The sequence below is a fragment of the Dendrobium catenatum genome, unplaced genomic scaffold (genome assembly GCF_001605985.2).
Source record: "Dendrobium catenatum unplaced genomic scaffold, ASM160598v2 fragScaff_scaffold_384, whole genome shotgun sequence".
Taxonomy (NCBI): Eukaryota; Viridiplantae; Streptophyta; class Magnoliopsida; order Asparagales; family Orchidaceae; genus Dendrobium; species Dendrobium catenatum.
Genome location: NW_021318846.1, coordinates 240,344 through 267,142, shown reverse-complemented (window position 1 = coordinate 267,142; position 26,799 = coordinate 240,344). Strand labels below are relative to the sequence as shown.

Genomic DNA, 26,799 nt, shown 5'->3' with positions numbered 1-26,799 from the left:
TACACTTAAGCTTCATTTAAAACAACTTTTGATCATTATTTTTTCATTAAATTTTTTTACTAAAAAATTACTTTTAAAACAGTAAAAAAACCATCCCAAATAAAACCTTACAATTATACATTTAAGCTTTATTTGAGACTGATTTTCTATTGATTTTTAAAGCAACTTTATAGTAAAAAAGTTTAATTTTTTACTAAAAAGTCACTTTAAAAAGCAAGTAGAAAGTTATCCCAAACAAAACTTTAGGCTTCAATTGGGAAAGCTTTTTTTTTACTTTCTAAAACAGCTTTATTACTGCTAATTATGGCACATTTGAGATGGCTTTCTTACTGCAGCTTTTTAGTTCAAAAATTTCAAATTAAAAAAAAAAACTAAAAAACTAAAAAACCGCTTCATAAAATAATAAGGAAATTCTCCCAAATAAAACCTATATTTCATGTGGGTTGTCTATATATCTCAATCAAACTCCAAAATCCTTCAAAACATTAACAAACAAGCCATTTTCCCACAATATGCTTCCATTGCAGAAAAAAAATCATATAAAGATACTTCCAATTCAAAAATAATGAACAAAATAATTATGCTGACAATAAAAAACACAAAATCAACACAGCTACAAAGAATTGAAAAAACAAAAGGCCACACATTCTAAATCCCTGAAATCATCAATACTGAATATCATTGCATCTTCATTTCTTGACTAACAAATAAGATTCACAATGCGTGCCCTTATCCCCCAATTACCTGATAATCTCTCATTTCCAATGCTTTCATTTGCAACTGATAGCTCTATTGGATTTTCCTCAAACCCTAAAAAAAACTATTATAGTACCACTATTGAATCGCTGAGTTACTATCTTCTTAACTTATTTATATGACACAGCTTCATTGAAATCTACTAAAAATCCCACAGTTCTACCAGCTCAAATGAAAAGAGACCTGGAATGGCTACAGGGGATGTAAATCTATCATGACAATCACATTGGCTGCTGATAAAAAAAATATCTATAAGCCATGAAAATAAGGATGCCGAAAACAAGAATTACCTCTTTTATGTGGAATTGAACCATGGGCGGACTGCGCCGCTCGTGTGACCATTGTTGTGCACCCCTGCACCAGTTGGGATGCTGGAGGGCGGGAGGCCAATGGTCACTTGAGGAGCTGCGGAATATAGTCCATGAAGATGCGGGAGCGCATGCTCGCTAACGAGGGTGTTTGCGCTATTGTTGCGCTGTTGGACAACGCGTATCTGCCGCAAACCATCCTGATGTATGCGAGCAAGTGTATCGAGCTCTTGTGTTGATAAGGCATCAAGGCCCACACCATAAAGCGGGGCGTGCCGGGCCAATTCTTCTTGAATGGAAACTTCAAGGGTATGGATATATTGCTACAATAAAGAATAATAAGAGTAAAAGTTTTAGATTTGTGTAAAATAGATATTGTAGATCAAGCGATACTCAATAGGAATGAATGTGAAATGAGCGTACAAAAGGCCAAACACATGAATTTTTATTGGGTGCAGACTCTGGACGTATCACTACATCCGGAATCCAATCATATCGTCCCACTTAGATCACGATGACCTCACCATTCATCGTGATCCACGTGGCACGACATTCGGACGTAGAGCTATGTCCGGAGCCCGCACCCAATATAAATTCCAAACACGGACAGTAGAGATAAGTAGAGATAAGAAAGCACAGACGGCTGAGCACTGTGTAACTTGTTTAAGTCTTGGAAGAACAGACAAGTTAAAAAATAGAAAGTCGGCCATATCCTATTAAATTGACATAAGGTCATTGCTATACTACCCTTCGATCTGCATTCTTTATGATTGCTATTAAATTGTCAATATATATATATATATATAGTTGAACTATTTCACATGCAACACAGAAGGATTAAATTCAGGATCCTCTAACAAAAAGCAATATTCATTGAGCCACTGAAGTTTTTCAAAGCCTGAAAAGCAAATTTATCGAACCATATTCTGCAGTTGCAAAATGTAAACAATGAAACTTCAATCTAGACTTAATGCACTTATTTGCTCAACAAAATGCATAACCTTCTATCACAGTAGATCAAATTAGTATAAAATGATCATACATAGGACATACAAGTAAACAAAATAGCTAAACAGTATGTCTATTCAAAACATAAAAATGTAAATTATCAAAAAAATAAACAGTCAAAGTTGGAGGAATCTGACACCGTTTTATCATGTACATAACAAATCATCATTATATAACTGCAATGTAGACACAGGCTCGATAGGGATTGATGGTGCTAGTGCAAATCAGTCACCAGCCAACTAGCAAATGAGCTCAATTGCAATACAATATAACTGCCAAAAAACTAAATGTTATGCTGAAAGCTGAAACAACTACTATCACAAAGTATAAAAAGAAAATTTGTAAAACTTTACATGATTAAATAAACATGAAACTGGGATCACTCCAAAAGAAAATTGCACTCCAAAAGAAAATTGCACCAAGCACCAAATCTAGAAAATAATCAACTACTGATAAACCTATTACTCATGACATCCATATAAATATCAACTTTAGAGATAAAAAGCAATACCACTCAAATAAATGATTGGTGATACAACTCACTAACATCTAGGATGATACACCAAAAAGTTTCTGGCTCAAACAATACTCTTTTTAATGCTCAGCATGGAGATTTTAATTTTGAGACTATTCGGTGACTTTTTTTAACTAAAATTTGACCTATAGTTAGCCTTGTTCCATTCTTATTTATAGCTAATCCTGTTCCTACGTATCTTGTAACTAGCCCGGATCCTTTACAAAGAATGAAATATTTGGGATGGACTTCTGTTTAAAAATAATAATCATCTAGTACCACACAACTTGCAATCATTGGTTTGAACAAAGAGGAAATGACCTAATAGCAAAGACAATTTATGTGTAGCAGTCTCTTAGATGGTTTAATATCAAAAAAAAAGAAAGAAACCAAAACTTGTTCATATTGGTAGAGCATATTATTATAGCTGAGAGTAATACTACCATACCCGGCACGCCTGCAATTTGGCCTCCATTCCATCAATGTAAGCTTCACATCGAGTAACTTGTGCCTCCTTCTCCCTTTTTTCTCCTTCACTTTGTCCAACAGTCTCTGTCAATCTCCTAACTTCATCTTCAAGAGCTTGCCTAACTTCCTCACGGCTAACTGTCTCTGTAGCAAACCGTTTTAATTCATCATCAAACCTTTTTCGTGCAGCTTCTGCACTCTTTAACCTTTCGGCTAATGCATTCTTCTCCTTAAGTACCCTCTACAACAAGTAGAGTGAATTAGTACAAACCAATCTTGCATAGCATTATTTATATCATACAGAATATTGCATAATTTGAACAGTGGCAGAAGAAATACTAAGGTAAGAAACTTCAAGCATTATTCTTTGGGAATTCAAATGAAAATATTAACGACAATGATAACACTGAGGACATAGCACCTAGATTATAATTTCTAAGAGAGAACTGAAGGAAAGACAACTTCACATGGATGTAGAATAAATATCTCTTGATCCATTAATATGCTTTGCAGTTAACCGTTAACCATTGTAAATAAATCAACCAAAAAGAAAAAGGAATGATATCAAATATAATCTGAAAGAACTTTTGTTTGCTACAAGTTGAGTAGTATCAAATAATTTTAATAAGGACTTTTAATTCAAATTTCTCTTCTATGATATCCTTTCTTCCATAATACATCTAGTTTGAGCGTAACTATGCAGCGAGTAGAATGCAATAGTACGAATGCTAGAGGCTGCCCAACCCCAAAAGCGATGATTCTCTTGTCCCCCTTTCCCTAAAAACCTCTAATATTACTTAATCATTTACTAATTATTCAAATAAATATAACAGAGAAAATAATAGACTTGGCAGATTCAACTCAACAATTAGTTATTACTTGAAAAAAAAGAACCGTAGAGCAGGATATATAAACATAGAAATTTGCAGATGGAAGCCAACCGTGGGTTTGACATCGAAATACATCACAATACAAACAAATAGAGAAAAGTTTCACCAATCAACTTTACAAATGAAAAAAAGAAAATTATCACCGAACAAGAGCATTTCATAACACAATTGTTCGACTACATGCAATAAAAAAGAAACATTATGATGAGGGCATCAGGCCTTGGAGAGTTTATCATAGGCAGGGTCGACGATCTACGACCATGATCACATCGATCTACTTTTGATTATCTTTTTATTAGATTTATTATTTTTATTATATTTCATGAGTTTATTGTACTTTTCCGTTTATGCCCTAGCTTAAGAGCCTATTCATATATATGCCCTAAGGGCAATTGAGTCTTTTGTATTTTCTTTATTGTTTGGGCTATTTAAAGACTTCCCCTCCTTTGAGGGTTAATGAATGATTATTATGAAAATTCCTGCATCCATGAGTTTTGTGAGAGCTTGAGAGCTTCGGAGAGAAATCCCTAGGTGAGGAAATCGGATCACCCACCAGCTTCAGGAAGCATCAGGGCTCGTGGTTAGTTTCTTCTTCCTTTATCCTCTCCCCTTTTCCACTTGACCCACCAGCCTCTTCACCAAAGCCCCCCTCATAGCCGCCAGTCCTCCCAACCCACCGGCCAAACACCCGTCCCCTTCCCCTTGCCCCTCTCAAGCCGCCGGCAAACAAAACCCCACATCAAAACCAAAACGTAACCCTAATCCCCACATAGCCGCCGGCCACCTCGTCCACTTTCCTTGGCTCCACAAATTTCATCTTGCATTCAAAGTCTTACTATTTTAGCCCTTTTAATTTGGTAGCAAATTTGAATTCAAAATTCAAACTAATTTGAATTTGCTTCCTAAATTAGGATTCTTATATTAGGAAAGTTACTTAAATTAGATACATTTAATTTCTAATGGGATTTGATTTAAATTAATTCTTCCTAATTTAAGAATCCAATCAAGGCAAGATTTTTTTTTTTTTTGTTTTTTTTTCTAACCTAATCAAGGCAAGATTTAATTCTCTTTACCTAAGCCCTACCCCACCATCCTCACCATGCCGAACCCCCCCCCCATCTCTCTCTCTTAACTGAGTCAGATGCCCTCCCTCTAAAGACCTCAATCAAACCTCTCATTAAAGATTACCTTCCTTTCTTCCTTCTTGTTTGAAATTCAAATCACATAACCCTAAATCCCTCCAAACCCAAAATCTGAAATTATTTTTTATTTTGGAAATCTTCTTTCCCCTCCCCCCTATTAATTGCCGGCTCCACTCACCTTCTCCTTCCCTTCCTCTCTCCTAAAACAACTCCTAAACCCTAATTCTAGGTTTCCAAATTGCTGTCAAGATTTCCTGGACATTATTTGGTGGCTTTCCATAAAAGTTTTGCACTTCTCCCTGCAGTCCAGCCGGCCGGGAGATCGTCGTGTGCTGTCCGGAGGGTGTCGTTTGCTGTCCAAAGAATCCAGCCCAAGTTAGCTTGCTGTCCACCATCCAGAAATCACCAAAGTGTTGTCCAAAGGCAGCTAGGAGGTGTTTGCTGCTGTCCACTCTCTCTCAAACACCCAAACGACCACACCGGAGCTTCCTATCTTCTTTCCTTTGGGTAAACTCTTCCTCCAACTCTTATATCTTCCTATTTGTTTTTCAATTGTAGTCTTATTTGATTCATAAAGATAGTGTTAATGTTCTTCCGCTAAAACCTATTGACTTAGAGAGTTGAGTGAGAGATCTTTTCATAATGAATAATCACATTATTAGTGTAGGGATTTCTTGTTGGAAATCTTTCATGTATGTTATGTTTTGAACCATTGATTATTTTGCGATCCTAACCTCTAGCCGTGTGACTTGGCCTAACCTAATCTCACATCTTTCTTGTTTTATTTCCTCGTTTAAACACTACAAGTATTTTAGTTAATAAAGTTCTCTAAATTAAATTGTGCAAGATTCTTTTCTAACATCATTTTGGCACTTAAGTCCTGCATCACATTATTTCTCACTACAATTATTAGTTTTTTCAAATCAATCATATCAGCACCGTTTACATTTATGTCTAAATTGAGTTAGCAGCAAATTCATATTTTCCTTTTTCGAAACCCAAAAGTCAAATATAATATAGCAATGTCATTTCTTGCCTTAAAAAAAAAAAAGAATATGTGCTCAAAATCTATATTCTTAACCATTCAGATTCATAGCTAGGATGCATGGAAACAAAGCAATGAAGGGAAACAATACTGCATGAACACATGGATCGGAAGGTTTTGAATAAAATAAATTAAAATACAAAAAAAGTATGAATCAATCTCTGCAAGCACACAAAGTGACACAAAATACACATCGTCATTAGCCTTTTCGGTACTTTTTAATATCAGATTTTGTAATCCTCATTCTCCATTCAAACTTGTTAAGTGCTAAATGAGATTCTAATTATTTGACATTTGATTCACCACTTTTTTCTTTCTAATTGATGCTAGCTTCAACAGCTTTCCTTACGATCCTAAGACTATAGTGGACTTCAACTCCTTAGTTATCGGGATTGCCTGTGTCGTCTTTTGCTTATCGGGACTAAACAAATGTCTTCAGCACCTTACGATGCTCTAGAAGTAAATGATGAACTTTTGTCACAGGTCTTTTCTAAAATTTTTATGGTATTCAACTTACAATTCTTCGATATTTCAAGTCCGGGGATGTAATATCTTCATCATTTTATGATTATAAATAAAAGTATGAAGCATGTAAACATATTTTAAACGAGTTAATAAATTTTTCTATGGATGTGCAAATCTAAAAAAAGATGAAACTTAAACAAAATTAATTTAATTAAGATTTTAAATAATTTCAACATAGTTATTTTGGGATTAGAGGCAAAATACTAAGCACCATATTGATAAGAAAGAAACACATGCCCTCATGAGTTTTGGTTAAATGAAAAAATATCACATAACAACATCATACATTTTTGCACTAGAAAATAGGAAAGAGCACAAAAAAAAAGGTAATATTTTGAAATACATTCACCGTTCGTGAGGAAACCTTAGATTCTTATCGCCACTTCTTCATGCTTGTGAATTTTTACCTCGTTTAATTTATTTGATGAGAAAACACTAACACCCATTCTTGTTGGGGCTACCTGCGTTGGGAAAAGGTTTGGGCACAATGACAATGCGAACTCAAAGTAGACATTTGCCCAGAAAAGAGGTCCAATAACAACTTCTATAGTTCTATAGAAGTGGAGTCATTAACAAGAATTCCAGATGCAATCCCCTCGTCATCAATTGGAAATCAATGATAGCATTAAACTAGACAGATAACCTAGGGGAATTCTTTGAAAGGTCTAATTTGTCTAATTTCTAATAGTTGAATCTCCTAAAACAATTTGTAGAAAAATGGAAATATGAAAAATTATGTTGAATTTTATTGCTCGGTTTCTGTACATTAATTAGAGGTATTTATATGCTCCCTCAAAGATATAATATATGAAAAAAAAGTAATTGTAATTCATACAAAATAAATAAATAATAATAAAGAAGAGGTGGTCAATGACTAGGTGAAGAGAGAGGAGCAAATGGATTGATCCAATGGCTAAGCCCTTCAATCTGTATGCCAACAGATCACAACTATGATTGACTGTGTAGTGGGACCTACGCTTCCTCTAGGGTAAATTTGGGTGAAAGCATGAAGTAGGCGAAGGAGTGGTGTGAGCCACCACAGTCTTTAACACTCCACCTCAAACTGGCTGATATAAATCTATCATTTCAAGTTTGTTTACAATATTCTTGAACAAAATATTGTTGAGTCCTTTGATGAATATATCAGCAAGTTGATTTCATATTAGTGCGCATGGAGTGAAAATCAATCCACTTTCCAATTTCTTTTAAATAAAATGTCAACCTCGACATGCTTTATACTATCTTGTTGTACTAGGTTATGAGTAATGCCGATGGCAAATTAATTGACAACGTGTATCTTCATTGGCTCTTCCCACTTGATTTTAAATATTCCAAATGATTCTCACCCACACCATATTCCTTTGGCAAATTCTCAAAATTCACATTCAGTTTTCGATCTGGAAATAAGCCATTGTTTCTTGCTCCGCCATGTTATAAAATTTTCTCTTAAGAATGAATAGTGCCCTAATGTGGATCTTCTATCCACTGATGATCCTGCATAGTCTGCCTCTTGCTTTTTGTATAGTTCCTCTTATGGGACTTCAATTTAAGGTATTTAAGGAATCTATAAGTCACTTGAAGGTAAGACTATTTGATTTAAAAATGAATTGATTCATGAGACTTATTATAAAAAGTAATACTATTTGATTTAAAATTTAAGATATTTAAGGAATCTATAAGTCACTAGAAGGTAAGTCTATTAGATTTAAAAATTGAATTGATTGATGAGACTTTATTACAAAAGTATTGTCTGTGCAAGAGAGATAGATTAGTTCTCAAACTAATCTTAGAAATTGTCATCCCTACTTACATTCCATCTACATCCAACTTTTGAATTGCTTTAATTGGAGGATTTACAAGATTTATAATCAGTCATTTTTATCTCTTTTAATAGGTCCATGTATTTTTTTATGAAAGAGGAATAATTTTTATGTTGATTGAACTACTTCTATATTGAAGAAATATTTAAGTTTGTCCAACTCTTTACTAATTGGCGTATTTGGAATAAAAAAAATAATTGTCCAACTCTTTGATTTTGAATTCAATAGCAAGCTTTCTTCTGTAGGGCACCTTTATTTATCATCATCATCATCATCTATAATAATTATATTGGTAACATCTATAATAAATATATATTCAATAGAAAGAGGAATTGAGTGTTTTATGAATAAGATATAATATCCTTGGTTTTGTTTGTATCCAGCTTCAATTACGAATTTTGTAAATATATCAAACCAAGTTCTTGATAATTGTTTAATTTCATATAAAACCTTTTCAATTTGCATTCCTTGTTCTTTGTGAATGAGCCATCGAACCTTAGTGGAGGATCCATATAGACTTCTTCAACATATCCATATAAGAAAGCATTTTACATCATGCTATTGTAAAAACCATTCAAGATTTGTTGCAAGAGAAATTAAAATGCAAATTATATTCACTTTTACATCATGAGCAAATATTTTTTGATAGTCAATTCCCTTGGGTTGAGCATATCCTTTGACTACTAATCTTACTCTCATTAGATTAATATTCTACATAAAGAATTCACTTGAATCATACTACTTTTTTTCCTTTCGGTAGTTCAAACACTTCCCTAATGTGATTTTTTAAGCGCATTCATCCATTCTCTAATGACATCTTTCGAATTCTTGTAAGTGAATCCTACTACTTTTTTTCCATTTGGTAGTTCAAACGCTTCCCTAATGTGATTTTTAAAGGGCATTCATCCATTCTCTCATGACATCTTTCTAATTCTTATTTTCAAGTACCTTAAATAGGATTTGTGTCATTATAATGAGATATTTATCAGAAAGACATTCCGTGCATCCTCTGAGATAAGAATTTTTTTTAGGATAGGATGGTAATACTCAAAAAAGACATATTTGAGAGCTCTAAGAATTAGTTTGTCCTATGTTGTTTATGTATATAGACAAGTATTGCATTCGAATATTTTCAAAATAGTTTTTTAGAGAATTTTTGTGATAATTAATTCTACCCAATAGTTTCAAGAACTTCTAAAGTCAATCACTATTGAGGGTAATCAATTGATAAGATAAGTAGTAGTTAAAACAACTTCTCATTATCATTTTGGTACTTGATTCTGGAGAAGAAAAGTTCTAGCTACTTAAATATGATTTTTTTTTCTTTATGTCATCCCATTTTTTATGAGAAATATCAAGACAGAAGGATTGGTGAAATATTCTCTTTATGAAAGAAAGAAGATAATATGTTTATTAATTATGAGCATTATCAATCTGAAATATTTTGATATTGGCATTGAATTTATTTTTTTATCATGGCAACAAAAATGGGAAGGATTATGTTGACATTAAATTTTTGTTTTATGAGATTTCTCATATCATCCGAATGTAACCATCAATGAAAGTGACAAATCCAATAGCTCAAGAAATATCGAGGATTTTGGAGGGTCCACAAATAATAGAATAAACACATAAAACGAGTGGAGGTTCTAGAATCATTTTCAGGAAAAAAATACAAGATAATGTCTTACAATTTCACAAATCTCACAATAAAAACTTGTAATATTTGCCTCATAAAAGGAGAAGAAATCATATATTAAGGAGTTTTGAAGCAAGGTTAGCCTAGCCTATAATGTGTTAGATCGGTCCTGTTACATGAGGCGGATAGGTTTCACCCCCCCCTTGGGATGGGGTCTAGCAGTAATTAGAAAGAAAATAAAGGGGGTTAGGACGGAAAATTCAAAAGATGGGATGTTTTGAGATTTGCATTATTTATGTATGTTATAAGCAGATTATTTTCCTAGGGTTAAGGTTATATATGTGTCTGTTGAAATTAGAATTTCCTAGGAGGTTTGGTCTCTAGTCGATGGCTAGAGATTTGAGAGAGTCATATCTTCCTCTCCAATTGAAAATCCATTGTATCTTGCTCGTTTTCTTCAATATATCATCAATTAAAAAGATTTTCTACCTATTTTTCACAACGTTCTTCTCAATAATTGTTTGGACTTTGCTGAAATTAAATTTCAGTTAAGGTTTTCTTCTATTTCTACAAGCGTTACCTATCAAATTGGTATTAGAGTGCTGTCCTGGGTTGAAATATAAGACTTCCTATATGATTACTGATAAGTTTCCTCTACGAACTTGTTGTTTTTTGTTGTTTGGAGGCCAGATTCACATCAAAGTTGTTGTTTTTTACTATTGGAACTTAAATCCGGGTACCTATGGCAGGAAGAAAGGTAGAAGTGTTGAAAGGGGAAATCAAACAATTAAAATATGAAATTTCATATCTCCAAACTCAATTTTCATATTTCAAAAGTTAACTTCCAAACGTCCACGAAAAAGATTGATGGAAAATTTTTCATCCTAGTGGAGATATTGAAAAAGTTGCTCGAGGGTCAATCCAAAACGACATCGTCAGAGGCGAGGGAAGCTGCCAGCAGCCAAATAAGTGTGGAAAACCCTAATCCGATAAGGCAAAGGGAAGATCAAAATGTGGAGATTCTGGAGAGAGAAGAGAGAATGCCTCCCTTAGAGCCTATTCCTAGGGTGGAGCTAGGTAGAGGGCATGGGGAGAGGCGTGAGGAGGTTGGGCATGAATGAATGGGTGCTGAATTTGAGAGGAGATGGACGAAATTTGAAAGATGAGGGGCTAATTATGATCAAAGGGTTGTTAAATTTAAAAGGAGAGGGATTGATTAAATCAAAGTGGTGCTGATAATGATATAAAGGGGTGTTGAATTTGAAAGGAGAAGATGAGAATTTGATAAAAATTTTGGGTATGTGTAAAAGGGATGATCGGGACACTTGGGGGAACCACCCCCTTGGAGAATGAGAAATTATAGAGGAAATAGAGGAAACGGAGGAAATACGAGGGTTAGGAAGCTGAAGATGTCTATTTTTAGAGAGAGGATGCGCATGGGTGGATTTACATGGTGGAAAGGTACTTCACCGTCAATAGGTTGACAAAGAAGGAGAGACTAACGACTATCTGGATGTGCTTGGAGGTGAAAGCATTGGCATGGTACCATTGGAGGGTTACAAGGAGACCCATACGAACTTGGAGGGAGTTTAAGGAATGTTTGTTGGAATGCATTTCTGAACCACCTAGGGAGGGGAATTCTATGAACAATTCTTTGTCCTAACACAAGAAGAGACAGTTGTGGAGTACCGTGAGCAATTTGAGTACTTATTCAGTCGACTGGACTGGCTTCCGAAAACTGTACTGGAGGGTAACTTTATGAAAAGGCTCAAACCATAAATTCAGGTGGCTGTTAGAGTAATAAGTCCACGTTATTTGAGAAAAACTATGGAGCTAGTCCAGTTAATGGAGGATCATAGGCACCTGGAGAGAGGGACTGGAGGCAGCAACTCAGGAGATTCGTACAGGATGATCACCACCTTTTTGGCATCCAAGAAGCCGACACCGGGTACTCTTAGGGAGACCCCGAAGGTGAAAATTGTAGGAGGGAGATCGGAAAAAACTTCAATCTCATAGAAACGGAGTTACAGGAGAAGGGTGAATGAGGCTCTGTTTTAGATGTGAAGAGAGATATACACTGAGGCACAAATTTAAGGACTGAACTCTTCAGGTTCTCATCATTTGTGATGACAAGGAAATTGAGGGAGCCATCTTTCCACCTTGCAGACAAGTTGGGCCTTTGGGAGGGGGGTTTTGTTATACCAGTCATGTTACAGTAGGCGGACAGGTTCCACCTTAAATTCTTGTCCCCCTTTTGGGTGGGATCCAACAGTAATTAGAAAGGCAATTAAGGGGGATTATAAGGAAAAATTCAAAAGAGGGGTTGTTTTGGGATTTGCATTATTTTTTATGCTTTAACTAGGTTATTTTCCTAGGGTTAGGGTTATATATGTGTTTGCTGAAATTAGAATTTCCTAAGAGGTTTGAGCTCTAGCCAGCGGCTATAGATTTGGGAGAGACGGATCTTCTCTGCAACTAAAGATCCATTGTATCTTGTTCGTTTTATACCATATATCATCAATTAAAAAGATTTTCTCCTAATTTTTCACATCGTTCTTCTCAATTACTATTTTAACTTTGCTGAAATTTAATTTCAGTTAAGATTTTCTTCTATTTCTACAAGCGATACTATGATAATGATGCTCCCAAACGGTTTCAGAATTGCGGGTGTAAACAAGAGTGCAATAAATGAATTATGTCTTCAAGAAGATATAGCACATCACTCTCTCTAACTTGGCCAATCATCTTTCCTGTCATGAAGTCCTAAAATACATAATTATTAGCTAAAATGTTATATTGTAGCTGTGGTCTTTGGAAATTTCATGCATTGATAAAAGATTTACAGCAACATAAGGAACATATAATGCATTATTGATGGTAAATGTAGGGAAAACAATCAGCCACTTCTATTTGCTTATTATTGGGCCAAAGTTTGGATGCTTAGCAAGGTTTTTCATGAGTCAGTGGCTACTAAATCTAAGATCCAATTTGAGGAAAATTATCTAAGGTATTAAAAGAATAGAAGTTAGAAGTCACATCATGTTAAGTTAGAGAATATGAACCGGATGATTTCTCGAGAGAGTTGAGGAAATTTCTTAGTTTGACAATTTTTTCAAAATTAAGCCCTTATGATTCAATAAGATAGACTTGACCTTTTTGGTATCCTTTGTTTCCACCATAAAATTGGAGTTTTTTGTGGAGTTTCCAATATTTTTCTTTGATGTATGATTTCGTCTTGCAATGGTTATGCCATAAATTGCCTTTAGAAGAAAGGTTTTGTCATTTTTAGGGGAAAAAGTGTAAGGTCTCGTCTCTTACCTTGGGATTTGGTGGAAGTCATGACAAATGTTTATGAGACAAGAGTATCAAGAATTATTGACCTTCTTCCTTCTTCGAGTCATATAACAGAAAATATCTTAATTTTGCATGGAACTCAAATACCCTTTCTATTTCTATAAATTGCATGAGATTTATCACATCATCATAGCATGCTATTTTGAGATCTCGGTAGTAATCTAGTTCAATCTAATAACACTTATTACATTAAAGTATTCAATAACAAGAAGATTATCTTGCTTGGTTATTAAGATCTTAATTTTGATCACTTAGATGAGTGTAACATCCTTTATATTTGAGTATATTTGTTTAATGGCGTCCAAACTTCTTTTGTAGTAGAAATGACCATCTACAACCCATTGAATTCAAACAATATTTCATAATCATATCATGATCATGGAATCAGCTTCATCCCAAAGTGCAAACTTTGGGTGATTCGGCTCTGGAAGAAGATCCCCAAAGTGATGGATCTTTTCCTTTCTTTTTAAAAAGATCTTCGTAATCTAAGACCACTTAAATGGTTTATTCCATTCAAATGATATGAGGCTTGTAGCCCCGAGAGTTCTCCCTCATGATGGTTGACTCCTTAAAAGGGAAATCAAACATAATAAAGAGAAGGAAGAATCATGACAAGAAAAAACAAGAAAAAGAGAACAAATCTTAGAAGAAGGAAACCTAAACCCGCTTTAATATCATGTAAAAAAAATAAAGATATGAAAAACTACTTTAAATTTTATTGCTTACTTTCTATACACAAATTAGATGTAGTTATATGCTCCTCTAGGACAATATATATAGAAAAATGGTAGATGCAATTCACACAAAATAAATAAATGATACAAAAAGAGGACCAATAGTTAGATGAAAGGAGAGGAATGCATGGATTGTAATCTAATGGTTAAGAAAGACAACATCCAATGGCTAAGCTCCTCAATCAGTGTGCTCAAACAATTATAGTACGATTGGTGCACAGTGAGAGACCCACGGCTCCCCTAGGGCAGAAATTTATGCGGACGCATGAAAGAGGCAGAGTGGGGCCCTGGGCTTCACCACAAAATATTTTAGAATTGCTCAAATATTTTGTAGAAGTGTCCCATCATAAGAGAATGAGGGCGAGAGAATATATATATATATATATATTCAATCTACCTATCTGAATTGTATGCAACTATCCTAAAGAAAAATTCCAAGCCAGATACTAGTTAGGATATCCAAAATTGCATCAAGTAATTGCTTTCAAATTGTAAGTTGCATGCACCAAATGCAGCATACAAGATAACCTTTAAGTACAAAATTTCTTGCATAGGCATGACCTTCCTAAAGTGACCATGCTTCGTAAATTTGTAGCATTCAAATCAAAATAATCTTCTACAAAACCACCATAAACAATAGATAAACTATCCCAGTTAACATAGCTTAAAGAAATTTCATTTTCATTTTTCCAACACCTCAAGAAAATTAACTAAAGAAAGACAGTTATCATGGAAAAGAAAATCCATTACCTTCAGTTCATCTCGTTTCCTAGATTTCAACTGTAAAAGTTGTGTCTCTGCTTCATGAAGGCGGTCCTGAAGGACTCTCCGCTCAGCAGAGAACCTTTTTATTTCCTCTTCTTTTTCTGATCTGATCCATTCAAGTTGATTTTCAACATCAATTATCTGTTCAGAGAGTTCTTTCTTTTTGCAAACAAAGCGATCTAATTCACCTTTCATTTCAATCTGTCATTCAGTCAGAAATTCCCATTTAAAGCTCACGCTAAAGTAATCCAGAACTGATTAAATAGCATTACGAGCAGCTCATACATGTATATTTTACCTTAAGGCTGGAATTATTTGCCTCTGACTCTTTCAACCTATGAATCAAATCGTCATTTTCCCTAGTCAATTTATCATGTTCAAGTTTCCATTCTTCTCGTGCACGAATAAGCTCATCCTCAGTGGCACATAACTGGTGCCAAAGAGATGCACGATCAACCTGCGCAAGCTGAGCAACCTCTCGCATCATGTTAAGAACAGGTCTAGCAATCCCTTCTTCCTCCCTAACAAGAAATACCAACACATCCATATCAATATCAAATCCTTGGCAGCTCTCAGAAGTATTATTAATGGCACGATCTACAAGCCCTTTCAACATCCGAAGTCTATAGTGCTCTTCAGAGTATATTTTAAACATTATAGCATATAGCATCCTCACAAAATCCTGAACTCTGGGATGTTGGGACACAGATAATACTCCTCCAAGTGAAAGCATTGAAGCAAAATCATCCTCTGGGATGGAAAACTGCTCGTCATTTCCATCTTCCAGAACTTCTTTTTCATGTGGGTCATCAGCAGCAAGACTAGGCCTAACATCTAACTTCTGAGAATGACGTTTTTCTAAAACCATGGCCACCGATTGCAGTCCAATGGTCCCTTTAAGCAAAGCTCTTTCGAAAATCTCTGAAGTTTCAGCAAATAGACCAGGGACAGATAGGATCTCAACCAATATGTACACATCACAGGCATGTAGGCACCCATGCATGATATGGTCCTGCCTTTCATCTGTAGGTTCTGGAGGAAGTCCGTTAACAGCACAGGAAAGATATCCACAATTTGAGGCCAGGCAGCTTCCATCAGGCTCAGAATCAGAGTCAATTTCACTTAAAAACAGTGCAGCTATATTAGTCCAAGTATGTAAAGATTTCGTTAAAATATCCAGTACGCAGGATGCAACATCAGCACCAAGACTTTTCAGCCTAGAACGTACAGCTCTGACCTAAAGACAAATAGGAAAATAGTAATCAACCTTTTTGAAAAGGATTTTACTAAAATGTTGTTAACAGTGTACATAAACTGAGAAATTTAGTAAGCATTATTACGCACAGCTTGAGGAAAATGCTGGCACAGAGCTGCAGCTTTGAATACAAAGGAAATCACTTCCACAAGGGATTCATCATGCGAATCTGGTAGAATCTCAATAGCTTGAAATAATACATTTTCCCAAACATCAGGGCATAAATCCAGTTGACACAGAACACCAAAAACCTAGGTAAAAAGAGATTAAAATGCATCAGATTTTAGCAGGATTCCTAAAAAAATGGACATGGTTGGAGAAATATACATGAAACTAAACAAGACTTGTTAAAACGTTGACTATTTAATTTGACTGATCTTCATACCGGGACCCGTAGCAAAGGCTCAGCATCTGGCTTCTGAAGAAAATCTAGAAGTGCATAAGCAGCGAGTGAATGCTCTGAATAATCCACCAACTTAGGCACAAGAGCAACCAAATCTTGCAGAAGATGCTTAGGAGCTTTATCCAGCACAATCGCAATCTTCTGCACTGATTGAGGATGCCTCCTCGGTTCAAGGCGTCCTTGAGGTGCAGGATTGTCAAGCGCTCTTAATGAATTGACGATCAATCCTAAAAGCTCCTCAGATTGTTCAAGCCAATTTGTCTGGACAAAGATTTTATTCAATCAAATAGTAAATGTTAGCAAATAATACAAGTGCACTGATTAGGGGAAAAGTACCCACCTTGGGAACTCGAAGAAAGTTATCATCAGGAGGAAGGTCAGGAGGAAGGTCACCAGCAGCCGTTTCTGGAGGAAATACAATCTGCTCAGGGCTATTTTTGTCAGACATCCCAATCATATGCAAGTCTGAACTCTGAACTGCATGAGAATGATCAAATTCATCAGCTGCAGATCCTATTGTTCTATACAAATGACACTGTGAATCCTCTGTTGCTTCACTTTCCCCAGAGATCTCCATAGGAGAAAACGCTCCATTAGAATCCGAACCTAGATTTGTAATAGCTTCAGAATCAAGATCATTTCTTACTTCTGAGGGTTGGCAGCATTCAACCATTATATCTAGGAGTAAATCAATGATAGCTTGTTGTAAGACTTTAACCCCCATCAACAGATTCATTAAACTTGGAGTATCAGCTTCACCCGCCTCAGCATCTTTCTTGTTACCATAACTTCCAGATAGTTTAGTGGGAAGAAGCATGCGCTTTATTTTAGCAGGATCATCAAGATAAATGCGCAAGCCCGTAAGAAATCCAGCAATTGCACCTGCATCCATTAGAAGCTTTTCTCTTAACGTAACCTGAGGCTGTGATGGGTTAACTCCATAAGAGAGATGAAAACCAGCTTGGGTGAGAAAATTTCTAAACAAGTCATCTTCGTCAACACTAATGCCTTCACTATCTTCAGACTCTATTAGTTCGTCAGGGTCAGTTGACAAGGCATCCTGATCATCCTCAGAAGCCAAAACCTGACAATGAGAAATAATTCAGTAAGTTACCTGAGTATGATCATGCATGGCAAAAAGGGATATCTAAGCGTGCAGCAGATGAACGATCAGTATTTTTTCCTTGCAGAAACATGAATTGAACTATCAGTCATGTAAAAGTCAGTCCAATAAATGTGAGTAAATGGATTAAGTAAACTTTAGGATGTTGGCATCGTCTGGGCAGGTTTGAATTGAAAGAACTAATTTTATGCAATCAACGACAAACATAATTGAGGAGTACGTCTGTGGATAAAATAAAGCTAAACAAAAATAAAAAAGATTTTTTATCAGGATAATACTAGACTTCATAAAAGAGAACATGTAAAGAACATGGCACGAAAAAGCATAGGAGAAAAATTTAACATGATAATAGGCTTCTTTAAAAGTTATATCATCAATCAAGATTCAAGAACAAACACCTAGCAGAAAAGTAGCACTGACAGAAAAAGTAGGGATAAGGCTACATGATAGTCAAGATGCTGGTGTGATGGTGACAATAAGGAGGTCATTGATATGCTAGGGAGGGATAAGGCTACATGATAGTCAAGATGCTGGTGTGATGGTGACAATAAGGAGGTCATTGGGGGGGGGGGGGGGGTTGTGTGCTTAGAAAAGTACTTGATCAAAGGGAGCTTCCTAACCTAGGTAGAGTTGTTTAGGAAGGTTTTCTAATTGGGTTTACATTGTTTAGGAAGGGTTTAATTGTTTAAGAAGTTTTCCTGATTGTGTTTATGCCATTTATGAAATATTTAATTGTTCAGGAAAGTTTCCAAATTGTGTTTATGCTGATTATGAATGTTTTAATTGTGTTAGGGCTATTTAAGGGGGAGTTTGGTCAAGATTCGGAACTTATGTTTGCTAACGGCATCTAGGGTTTGTGGGAGAGTTGTTCTATCTTTGAAATGGTAGATCACTTATATCTTTCATTATTGTTGAAGAGATAATCCAAAAATCATTCCTAATATTTGATTCTTGCATTTTTTAAAAAACTTTTCTATTTGCTATTTTTACTTGCAAGATGCATCAAATTAGTATCAGAGCGAAGTTTTGGAGAGATGACAGCAAAGAAGGTGGATACGTTGAAAGGAAACTTGGAGAAAATCAAATCTCGATTGGAGGAGAAGTTCTCAACACCATCGAAGGAAGGTTTTCAACCATGGACAATCAAATGAAGAGCAGATTTGGAGGAGATGAAAAGGAAGATCATGGAGATGCAATCCAAAACTCCACCAGCGGTTCCACCCTAACTAAAATTTGACCGGGATTCCCTTGGTCGAATCTATGGGAAAGTAGATCGGACAAAAGGAGTTCGACAAGGAGAGTTTTTTTTATCAAGAGCCACCTCCTAGGGCTTCGATAAAGGGCGGATCAGGGTTTTCGAAAGGGGGGACAACAAGGAGGGAATTTTGTGGTGGAGGTGGTTAGGTGGATGATCACTATAGGAGGCATTTCGGACAAGGGGAGTGTGCCACCGAAGATGGAAGGGGTCGAGCTGAGCCATGGGGACCAAGTCATGCAAGAAGGGTGGAAGAAAGGTCGGATTCCCACCCTAGATACATGGGGTAAATATGGAGGGATCATGACAACCACTACAATGGAGGAGGAAAAAGCTTTTGGGGGGGGTGGGGATCCTATGGTGAAAAAGTTGAAAATGCGAATGATTGAGGGGAAGAAGAGAGAGAGTTTAATAAGTGATACACAAGGTCCTTCCAAGGATAAACTGATAGACAAGGAGAAAGATGTGAATGAAGAGGATAAAAAAATAAACTTGCAAAGCCAAGCTAATGGTACTGATCAAAACCTAAGTCTTGTGCAAAGTGATTCTACCGAGACATCCACATCTCAAGAACCTATGTTTTTAGAATCTAAAAATAAAGATGGGAAAGACATTGAAACCAAGTCAACATCTAAAAATGAAAGAAAACTAGTAGAAGCACCTTTGTTTCTACTAGTATGGGTATTTTGGAAGATGGAAATGTTGAGGCTGAGACACAAGAGGCAGCTAATACATAATTTTCATAGGACAAAGTTGACATTGAATTGATTAAGCCGAAAGATTCAAAGAATGAAATTCAGTTAGAGAAAGGGTCTGGAAGCATGTCACTTGGACATCCTCATGACATAGACATTCCTCCTCCCAAGGCCTAAACGGAAACCATGCAATTCATATCCACGGAAGATTGGTGCAGCATCACAAAGTCTAATTAGCGAAGTAAAAGAGAAAAGTTTGTCACAGGCTTTTGTTTTGCTAGGAACTGATAAAGTGGTAATGGATACTAAGATTAAAGAACCAGTGAAAGTTGCAATTGGATTTGTAATAAACTTAATCAATGTCAGTCTATGGAGATCGCTATAAAAACACTGATCCAATAATAAGAACAACAATATCCATTGCAAGTACTTCTAATGCATGAAATGCAAATGTAGAAAACAAACTAGAGCAAACTAAACCCTTTTTGTGGCAACAAAAGCAAGAATCAACTGCTTTGATATCAAATATGATATATGATGAAACAAAAACCACGTTACAAATGCTTAAATGTAAATAAGCAATATTCCTTTCAATTCGCTATAATTAATTACTAGTTGAAGATAGACGTCGAGATGTAATCTCAATGAAAATTCTATTTTTGTGTATTTTATGAAATAAAAGATGACAAATTAAAGAAGGAGAAGAAACACAAAATTAAAGAAAAAATGATGGGAATACTAAAGTAAATTATTATGGAGACTTACCAACAAAAATGCTTAAAGGTGATACTAAAGATAACCTCCATGAGAAAGGTTATTGATCAAAGGGAGCTTGCTAATCGAGGTAGAGTTGTTTAGGAAAGTTTTCTAATTGGGTCTACATTGTTTAGGAAGGGTTTAATTGTTTAAAAAGTTTTCCTAATTGTGTTTATGCTATTTATGAAGAGTTTAATTGTTTAGGAAAGTTTCCAAATTGTGTTTATGCTGATTATGAATGTTTTAATTGTGTGTTAGGGCTATTTAAGGGAGAGTTTGATCAAGGTTCGGAACTTATGTTTTGCTGAAGTTTATTCTAGGGTTTGTTGTGAGTTTCTTAGCGGCATCTAGGGTTTGTGGGAGAGTTGTTCTATCTCTGGAATGGTAGATCACTTATATCTTTCATTATTGTTGAAGAGATAATCCAAAAATCATTCCTAATATTTGATTCCTGCATTTTTTTTTACTTCTCTATTTGCTATTTTTACTTGCAAGATGCATCAAATTAGTATCAGAGCGAAGTTTTGGAGAGATGGCAGCAAAGAAGGTGGATGCATTGAAAGAAAAATTGGAGAAAATCAAATCTCGGTTGGAGGAGAAGTTCTCAACCATCAAAGGAAGGTTTTCAACCATGGACAATCGAATGAAGAGCAGATTTGGAGGAGATGATGAGGAAGATCATGGAGATGCAATCCAAAACTCCACCAGCGGTTCCGCCCTAACTAAAATTTGACCGGGATTCCCTTGGTCGAATCTATGGGAAAGGAGATCGGACGAAAGGAGTTCGACAAGGAGAGTTTTTTTTATCAAGAGCCACTTCCTAGAGCTTCGATAAGGGGCGGATCAGGGTTTTCAAAAGGGGGGACAACAAGGAGGGGATTTTGTGGTGGAGATGGTGAGGTGGCTGATCACTATAGGAGGCATTTCGGGCAAGGGGAGTGTGCGACTGAAGATGGAAGGGGTCGAGCTGAGCCATGGGGACCAAGTCATGCAAGGAGGGTGGAAGAAAGGTCGGATTCTCATCCTAGATACATGGGGTAAATATGGAGGGATCATGACAACCACTACAATGGAGGAGGAAAAACTATTGGGGCGGTGGGGATCCTATGGTGAAAAAGTTGAAAATGTGAATGATTGAGGGGAAGAAGAGAGAGAGTTCAATAAATGATACACAAGGTCCTTCCAAGGATAAACTGATAGACAAAGAGAAAGATGTGAATGAAGATGATAAAGAAATAAACTTGCAAAGCCAAGCTAATGGTACTGATCAAAACCTAAGTCTTGTGCAAAGTGATTCTACCGAGACATCCACATCTCAAGAACCTATGTTTTTAGAATCTAAAAATGAAGATGGGAAAGACATTGAAACCAAGTCAACATCTCAGAATGAAAGAAAACAAGTAGAAGAACCTTTGTTTCTACTAGTATGGGTATTTCGGAAGATGGAAATGTTGAGGCTGAGACACAAGAGGCAGCTACTACAGAGTTCTCAAAGGACAAAGTTGGCATTGAATTGATTAAGCCGAAAGATTCAAAGAATGAAATTCAGTTGGAGAAAGGGTCTAGAAGCATGTCACTTGGACATCCTCATGACATAGACATTCCTCCTCCCAAGGCCTAAACGGAAACCATGCAATTCATATCCATGGAAGATTGGTGCAGCATCACAAAGTCCAATTGGCGAAGTAAAAGAGAAAAGTTTGTCATAGGCTTTTGTTTTGCTAGGAACTGATAAAGTGGTAATGGATACTAAGATTAAGGAACCAGTGAAAGTTGCAATTGGATTTGTAATGAACTTAATCAATGTTAGTCTATGGAGATCGCTATAAAAACACTGATCCAATAATAAGAACAACAATATCCTTTGCAAGTACTTCTAATGCATGAAATGCAAATGTAGAAAACAAACTAGAGCAAACTAAACCCTTTTTGTGGCAACAAAAGCAAGAATCAACTGCTTTGCTATCAAATATGATATATGATGAAACAAAAACCACGTTACAAAATGCTTAAATGTAAATAAGCAATATTCCTTTCAATTCGCTATAATTAATTACTAGTTGAAGATAGACGTCGAGATGTAATCTCAATGAAAATTCTATTTTTGTGTATTTTATGAAATAAAAAATGACAAATTAATGAAGGAGAAGAAACACAAAATTAAAGAAAAAATGATGGGAATATTAAAGTAAATTATTATGGAGACTTACCAACAAAAATGCTTAAAGGTGATACTAAAGATAACCTCCATGAGAAACCCTTCATCATGAATGTTGTTCCCTTCATTGGAAGTCCTTCAAGAGAACACACTCAAACTCTCAAGTATTCCTCACATGAAGGTGGAAGAACACAAAGAGAAGTTTCAGCTAAATGAATTTTTTACTCATTCAACAATAACTACATAAGTCATTACATGGGGTATTTATCACAGGAGAAATGAGACTTGCAGTGGGAGGGGGTGTTGGTCAAAGCTTAGAAAAAGAAATGGAGCAAGCATGGAGGGGGGTTTGAAGGAGTACACGTAGGTTCAAAGAAGGCACCTAAAGCTAAATTTCTTGCAGTTCACAAGGGGAAGAATGGGATTAGCAGCTTTAATGAGAATGATAGAATCCAAAATAATCAGTTAGAGAACTTAAGATGCGATATCCACCTAAGCAAAAGCATTAAAGAATCTAAAGCAATGGGAATACAGAACTATAATCTCATTCAACTATCTCCAATATAAATATCCATAACAAACAACTAGACAATGACCTAATTAAAAAAAATTTATTTTATACCTACAGAGAAGCTGCTTCTTATCTTTGATACCACAAATGTTTACAAAAAATAAATGCAATTCCAGCTAAACCAGATCAGCAAAGCTATAAGATTTGATAAATCTAATGCATTCAATGATAAACTATTCTTCAATAAAAAAAGAAACATGGAGACATGACAGTGATCAAATTTAACCAAGAAAAAAGTCTGCCATCAGTTTCACCTCTAGATCAGAAAACTCAAACCAAGGGCAGAAATCTGTGATTTCACAGACGAATACCACCGTGTCACGCAAAAGAAAGCCTGCATCAGATTCCAGCATATCCGACACCTTCATAAACTGGAGGACCGAATTATTCCATGTTTTAGTACATATAGAAGATTCTTTCCACACAGTTTTTGCAGGGTTCTTCTGGTTAACCACAGCCATTCTATACTGAACCCAATAATTTTTATCAGGATCACTACCAGCTGATTGATCACTCTCCAAATATATGCATATTGTATCAAATGATTCATAAACACCTGTAAAGAATTTTTAAAAAGATCTTCAGAAGGGTAATTGCGTAGTAAGCTCGCATATTACTGACTGGATAGAAATCAACCAACCTATTCTCAGCTCACAGCCACCTGCTTGAAAGAATTTGCTGAAGATCTTCCGAGTTTCCATTATTTCCTTGAAGGATAGGAAGTTCTCGACCCTCCAGGTGAATGCACCCCTTTTAGTAATAGCATCAATTTGAGAACAAGAATTCATTCCTGAATTACCCGACGAAAACGACTCAGCATCACAGAATTCTTGCATAATCGAAGTTTCCTTCAATATAAGAACCTCAGCTGAGAACACAACGGTGTCCTGAATAAGAAAACCAGACTCCAGATCAAAAAGACTAGTTAAGGTAATAAATTCACGCCAGCCCCAATCCTTTGCTGCCTTGGAATAACGATTTTGAGATTCCTTGGTCAATGATTTCTCCTCCATCTTCTGATTTACAACTGAAAGCCGGTGACTCACAAAGCAACTCCAATCACTGGTTGTGTTTCGAGAGTCAGTGACCTCAAGGAAAACTGATAGGTGGCATGGTGGTTGTGATTGACCTGGATCATATCATTAAAAAAAACAGACAACTCAATTATGACACTGTTCTAACAAAGTAACTTTACATCATTAGCATCTTTACTAGGTTTCATTAGCAAATCTAACAGCAAGAAAAGAATGAAGAAAGGGTTTTATACTTGTCAATTTTACTTAATATTGGAAAACACTGTAGGACAACCAACATTGTATTAATTATGCCAATAAAGGTACTAAAGATATTATCAATTGCTAATTCACGATAAGCATAAGTAAATTCTATAATGCAATCACTAAAATTTACAGAGGATCCCTTATTTAACTACACTGAGAAAAAAATGCTACAATAATTGAGATGAAGAAACATGTGAAGTTGAAAGCTTTACCCCTGGGATAAACTATGAGGCGACAGTCCCGGTTGCCAATTTGGAACCTCCTGCTCTTCACACATAGTCCAGTGATCTTCCTCTTCTTCAGTAGGTCCTTCAACCGAGTGAAATTCTCAATCCTCCACGTGAACTTGCCAAAGTGGCCATCTGACTTCCTTGCAGTGACCCTTCCTCCAAGCATCAGTCCCGGGTGCTTAGAGAAGCTACTCGACTCCTTGATAACATGGAAGGAAGTGCTGAACAAAGCCGTGTCATCAACAAGGTAACCAGCCTCATGCTCCAAGAATTCAGGCATTCTCATGAAATCGTTCCAGCCAAGGCTGGTATTGTCACCGCCCTTACTATCAGCTGCGAAGCGGCCGTAAGAGTCGCGGTGGACATGGTTGGTTCCAGCGGTCCGTTGGCTCAACACGGACATGCGGAAGAGGCACCAGCAACTGCGGTCAGGGAGGAGGGTCTTATCGGTGTCCTTGCTCTCCAAACACATGGAGAGGTGGTCTACACCGGATACAGAGCTCTGGTACACGCTGATTCTGAGGTTGCAGTCACCGACAGGAAAGACGGGGCTCATGATCTTCTGTGTCTTTATCATGTCACGGAAGAGGCCGAAGTTGTGAACTTTCCAGGTGAATTTGCCGCTGAGTACATCCGCCGAGGAGGAAGGAGAGGAGGAAGGGGACTCAAGGGATGCGGAAGCGGCACTGTCTCGGGAGAACGAGACGGACTCATGGAGGAGTAGGATGTCGGCGGTGATGAGAAGAGAGTCAGATGGGGGAGACAGGAACCCCGCGCGGGGGTCGAGTATCGCGGATGAGGGAGTGAAGTCGCACCAGCCATGGGACTTCTTTTTGGAGGAGAACCGATGCCACGAGTCCCTAGTGATGGATTTGGAATCGTCTAGGAGGTTGACGAGCGAGAGTCGGTAACTGGCGAAGCAGTCCCACTTCGAGGAGGAGGAGCCCCGTGGGTCGACGATCTGAAGGTATACAGAGAAGTAGCCCGGTAGGGCCTGGGAATCGCCCTTTGGGTAGATTAGAAGGCGGCAGTCGTAGCCCCCAACCTCAAAGTAGCGGCTCCAGAGCGCGCGGGCCTTTGCACGAGGAAACTGCGCCACCGACCACCGACACAGCGCCGAGTGCTCCCCACGTCTCTCCACCCACACAGACTCCTGACCACCGCTCTCCCTACCCGCCATCGCCGGAGCAGCCGCAGCTGCCGGCGATACCGTAGCCGCTTCATCCGCTGCCGCACCTGCCGCGGCCTGACGTGTCTCCCCTACTTCCCAGGCCTCCGCTTGCTGAACATCCGGCACAGCAGAGGACGAGGAAACCGAAGACGATGTCAACTCGGAGGAGGGCGCGGGCTTCATCTTCTAATAATGGATGAATCAAGCCTGAAAATCTCCCTCTGCGGCCGCCACTGAATCTCCCTCCTTCGAGTTCTCTCAACTACTGTGTCATGGAGCGAAGGAGACGCGAATCGAGCTCGTTTGATGCCGGGAGGAGGTCCAGGAGAAGGTAGAAGAGAGAGAGAGGGAGAGGGAGAGGGAGACTGGGAGAGCGAGCGAGCGAGCGAGCGAGAGCAATAAAAATAGACGATAAATTGGGAAGACGGGAAAGGGGCGTGAAGGATATGATGGTTCACATCTAAATCTGCATCCAGCCGTCCATCTACTGACAGACTTCGTTCAAAGCTCCTTTGTCCTTCCGAAATAAGCTGTGAAAATTAAGTGATGGATCTGTTGCATCAACGAAATAAAATATGTTTATCACTAACTGCTCATACTTAATATTTATTTATTTTTAGCCAATTGGATGATTATATTTTTAAAAAATATATATGAAATCAAATAAACAATTATAATTACTTAGTTAGATTAGTTAAATATAATCTAAACTATATTATATGAAATATCAATAGTGCATAAATGAGGCAAATTGCCTTGCAACATTTTGATGTTAGAAAACATAATTAATGATTGTTGCGGGCTAGAATATACGCGACGATGGAGTTAAAATTATGTATTAGCGTTGTACGAATACTCAGCTCACACACAGAACACAAGATGTTTTTAAGTGAAAAATCCTAGAAAGGGGGAAAATCACAGGGCATAGCCCAGT

The 26,799-nt window shown here is 36.9% G+C and overlaps 1 protein-coding gene across 1 annotated transcript; it reads right to left on the bottom strand.

Moving 5' to 3' along the window:
* Positions 1-620: 620 nt before the first annotated feature.
* LOC110093378 lies at positions 621-26,274 on the bottom strand. Its single transcript, XM_020818248.2, has 10 exons — positions 24,677-26,274; positions 23,825-24,313; positions 23,439-23,740; positions 16,967-17,710; positions 16,609-16,887; positions 16,313-16,474; positions 15,267-16,205; positions 14,954-15,169; positions 3,035-3,295; positions 621-1,387 (listed from the first exon to the last, which is right to left on the bottom strand). Exons 1-10 carry the CDS (start codon positions 26,046-26,048, stop codon positions 1,052-1,054), a joined length of 5,100 nt encoding a protein of 1,699 aa, XP_020673907.1. The 5' UTR covers positions 26,049-26,274; the 3' UTR covers positions 621-1,051.
* Positions 26,275-26,799: the final 525 nt, after the last annotated feature.

What these genes read in the sequence shown, in the direction of transcription:
- LOC110093378 (XM_020818248.2), bottom strand. Translation starts at nt 26,048, where the DNA reads ATGAAGCCCGCGCCCTCCTCCGAGTTGACATCGTCTTCGGTTTCCTCG. An exon ending in GCCAGCATTTTCCTCAAGCT is followed by an intron (nt 16,206 to 16,312) that starts GTGCGTAATAAT and finishes ATTTGTCTTTAG; the next exon opens with GTCAGAGCTGTACGTTCTAG. An exon ending in CAAATAATTCCAGCCTTAAG is followed by an intron (nt 15,170 to 15,266) that starts GTAAAATATACA and finishes ACTGAATGACAG; the next exon opens with ATTGAAATGAAAGGTGAATT.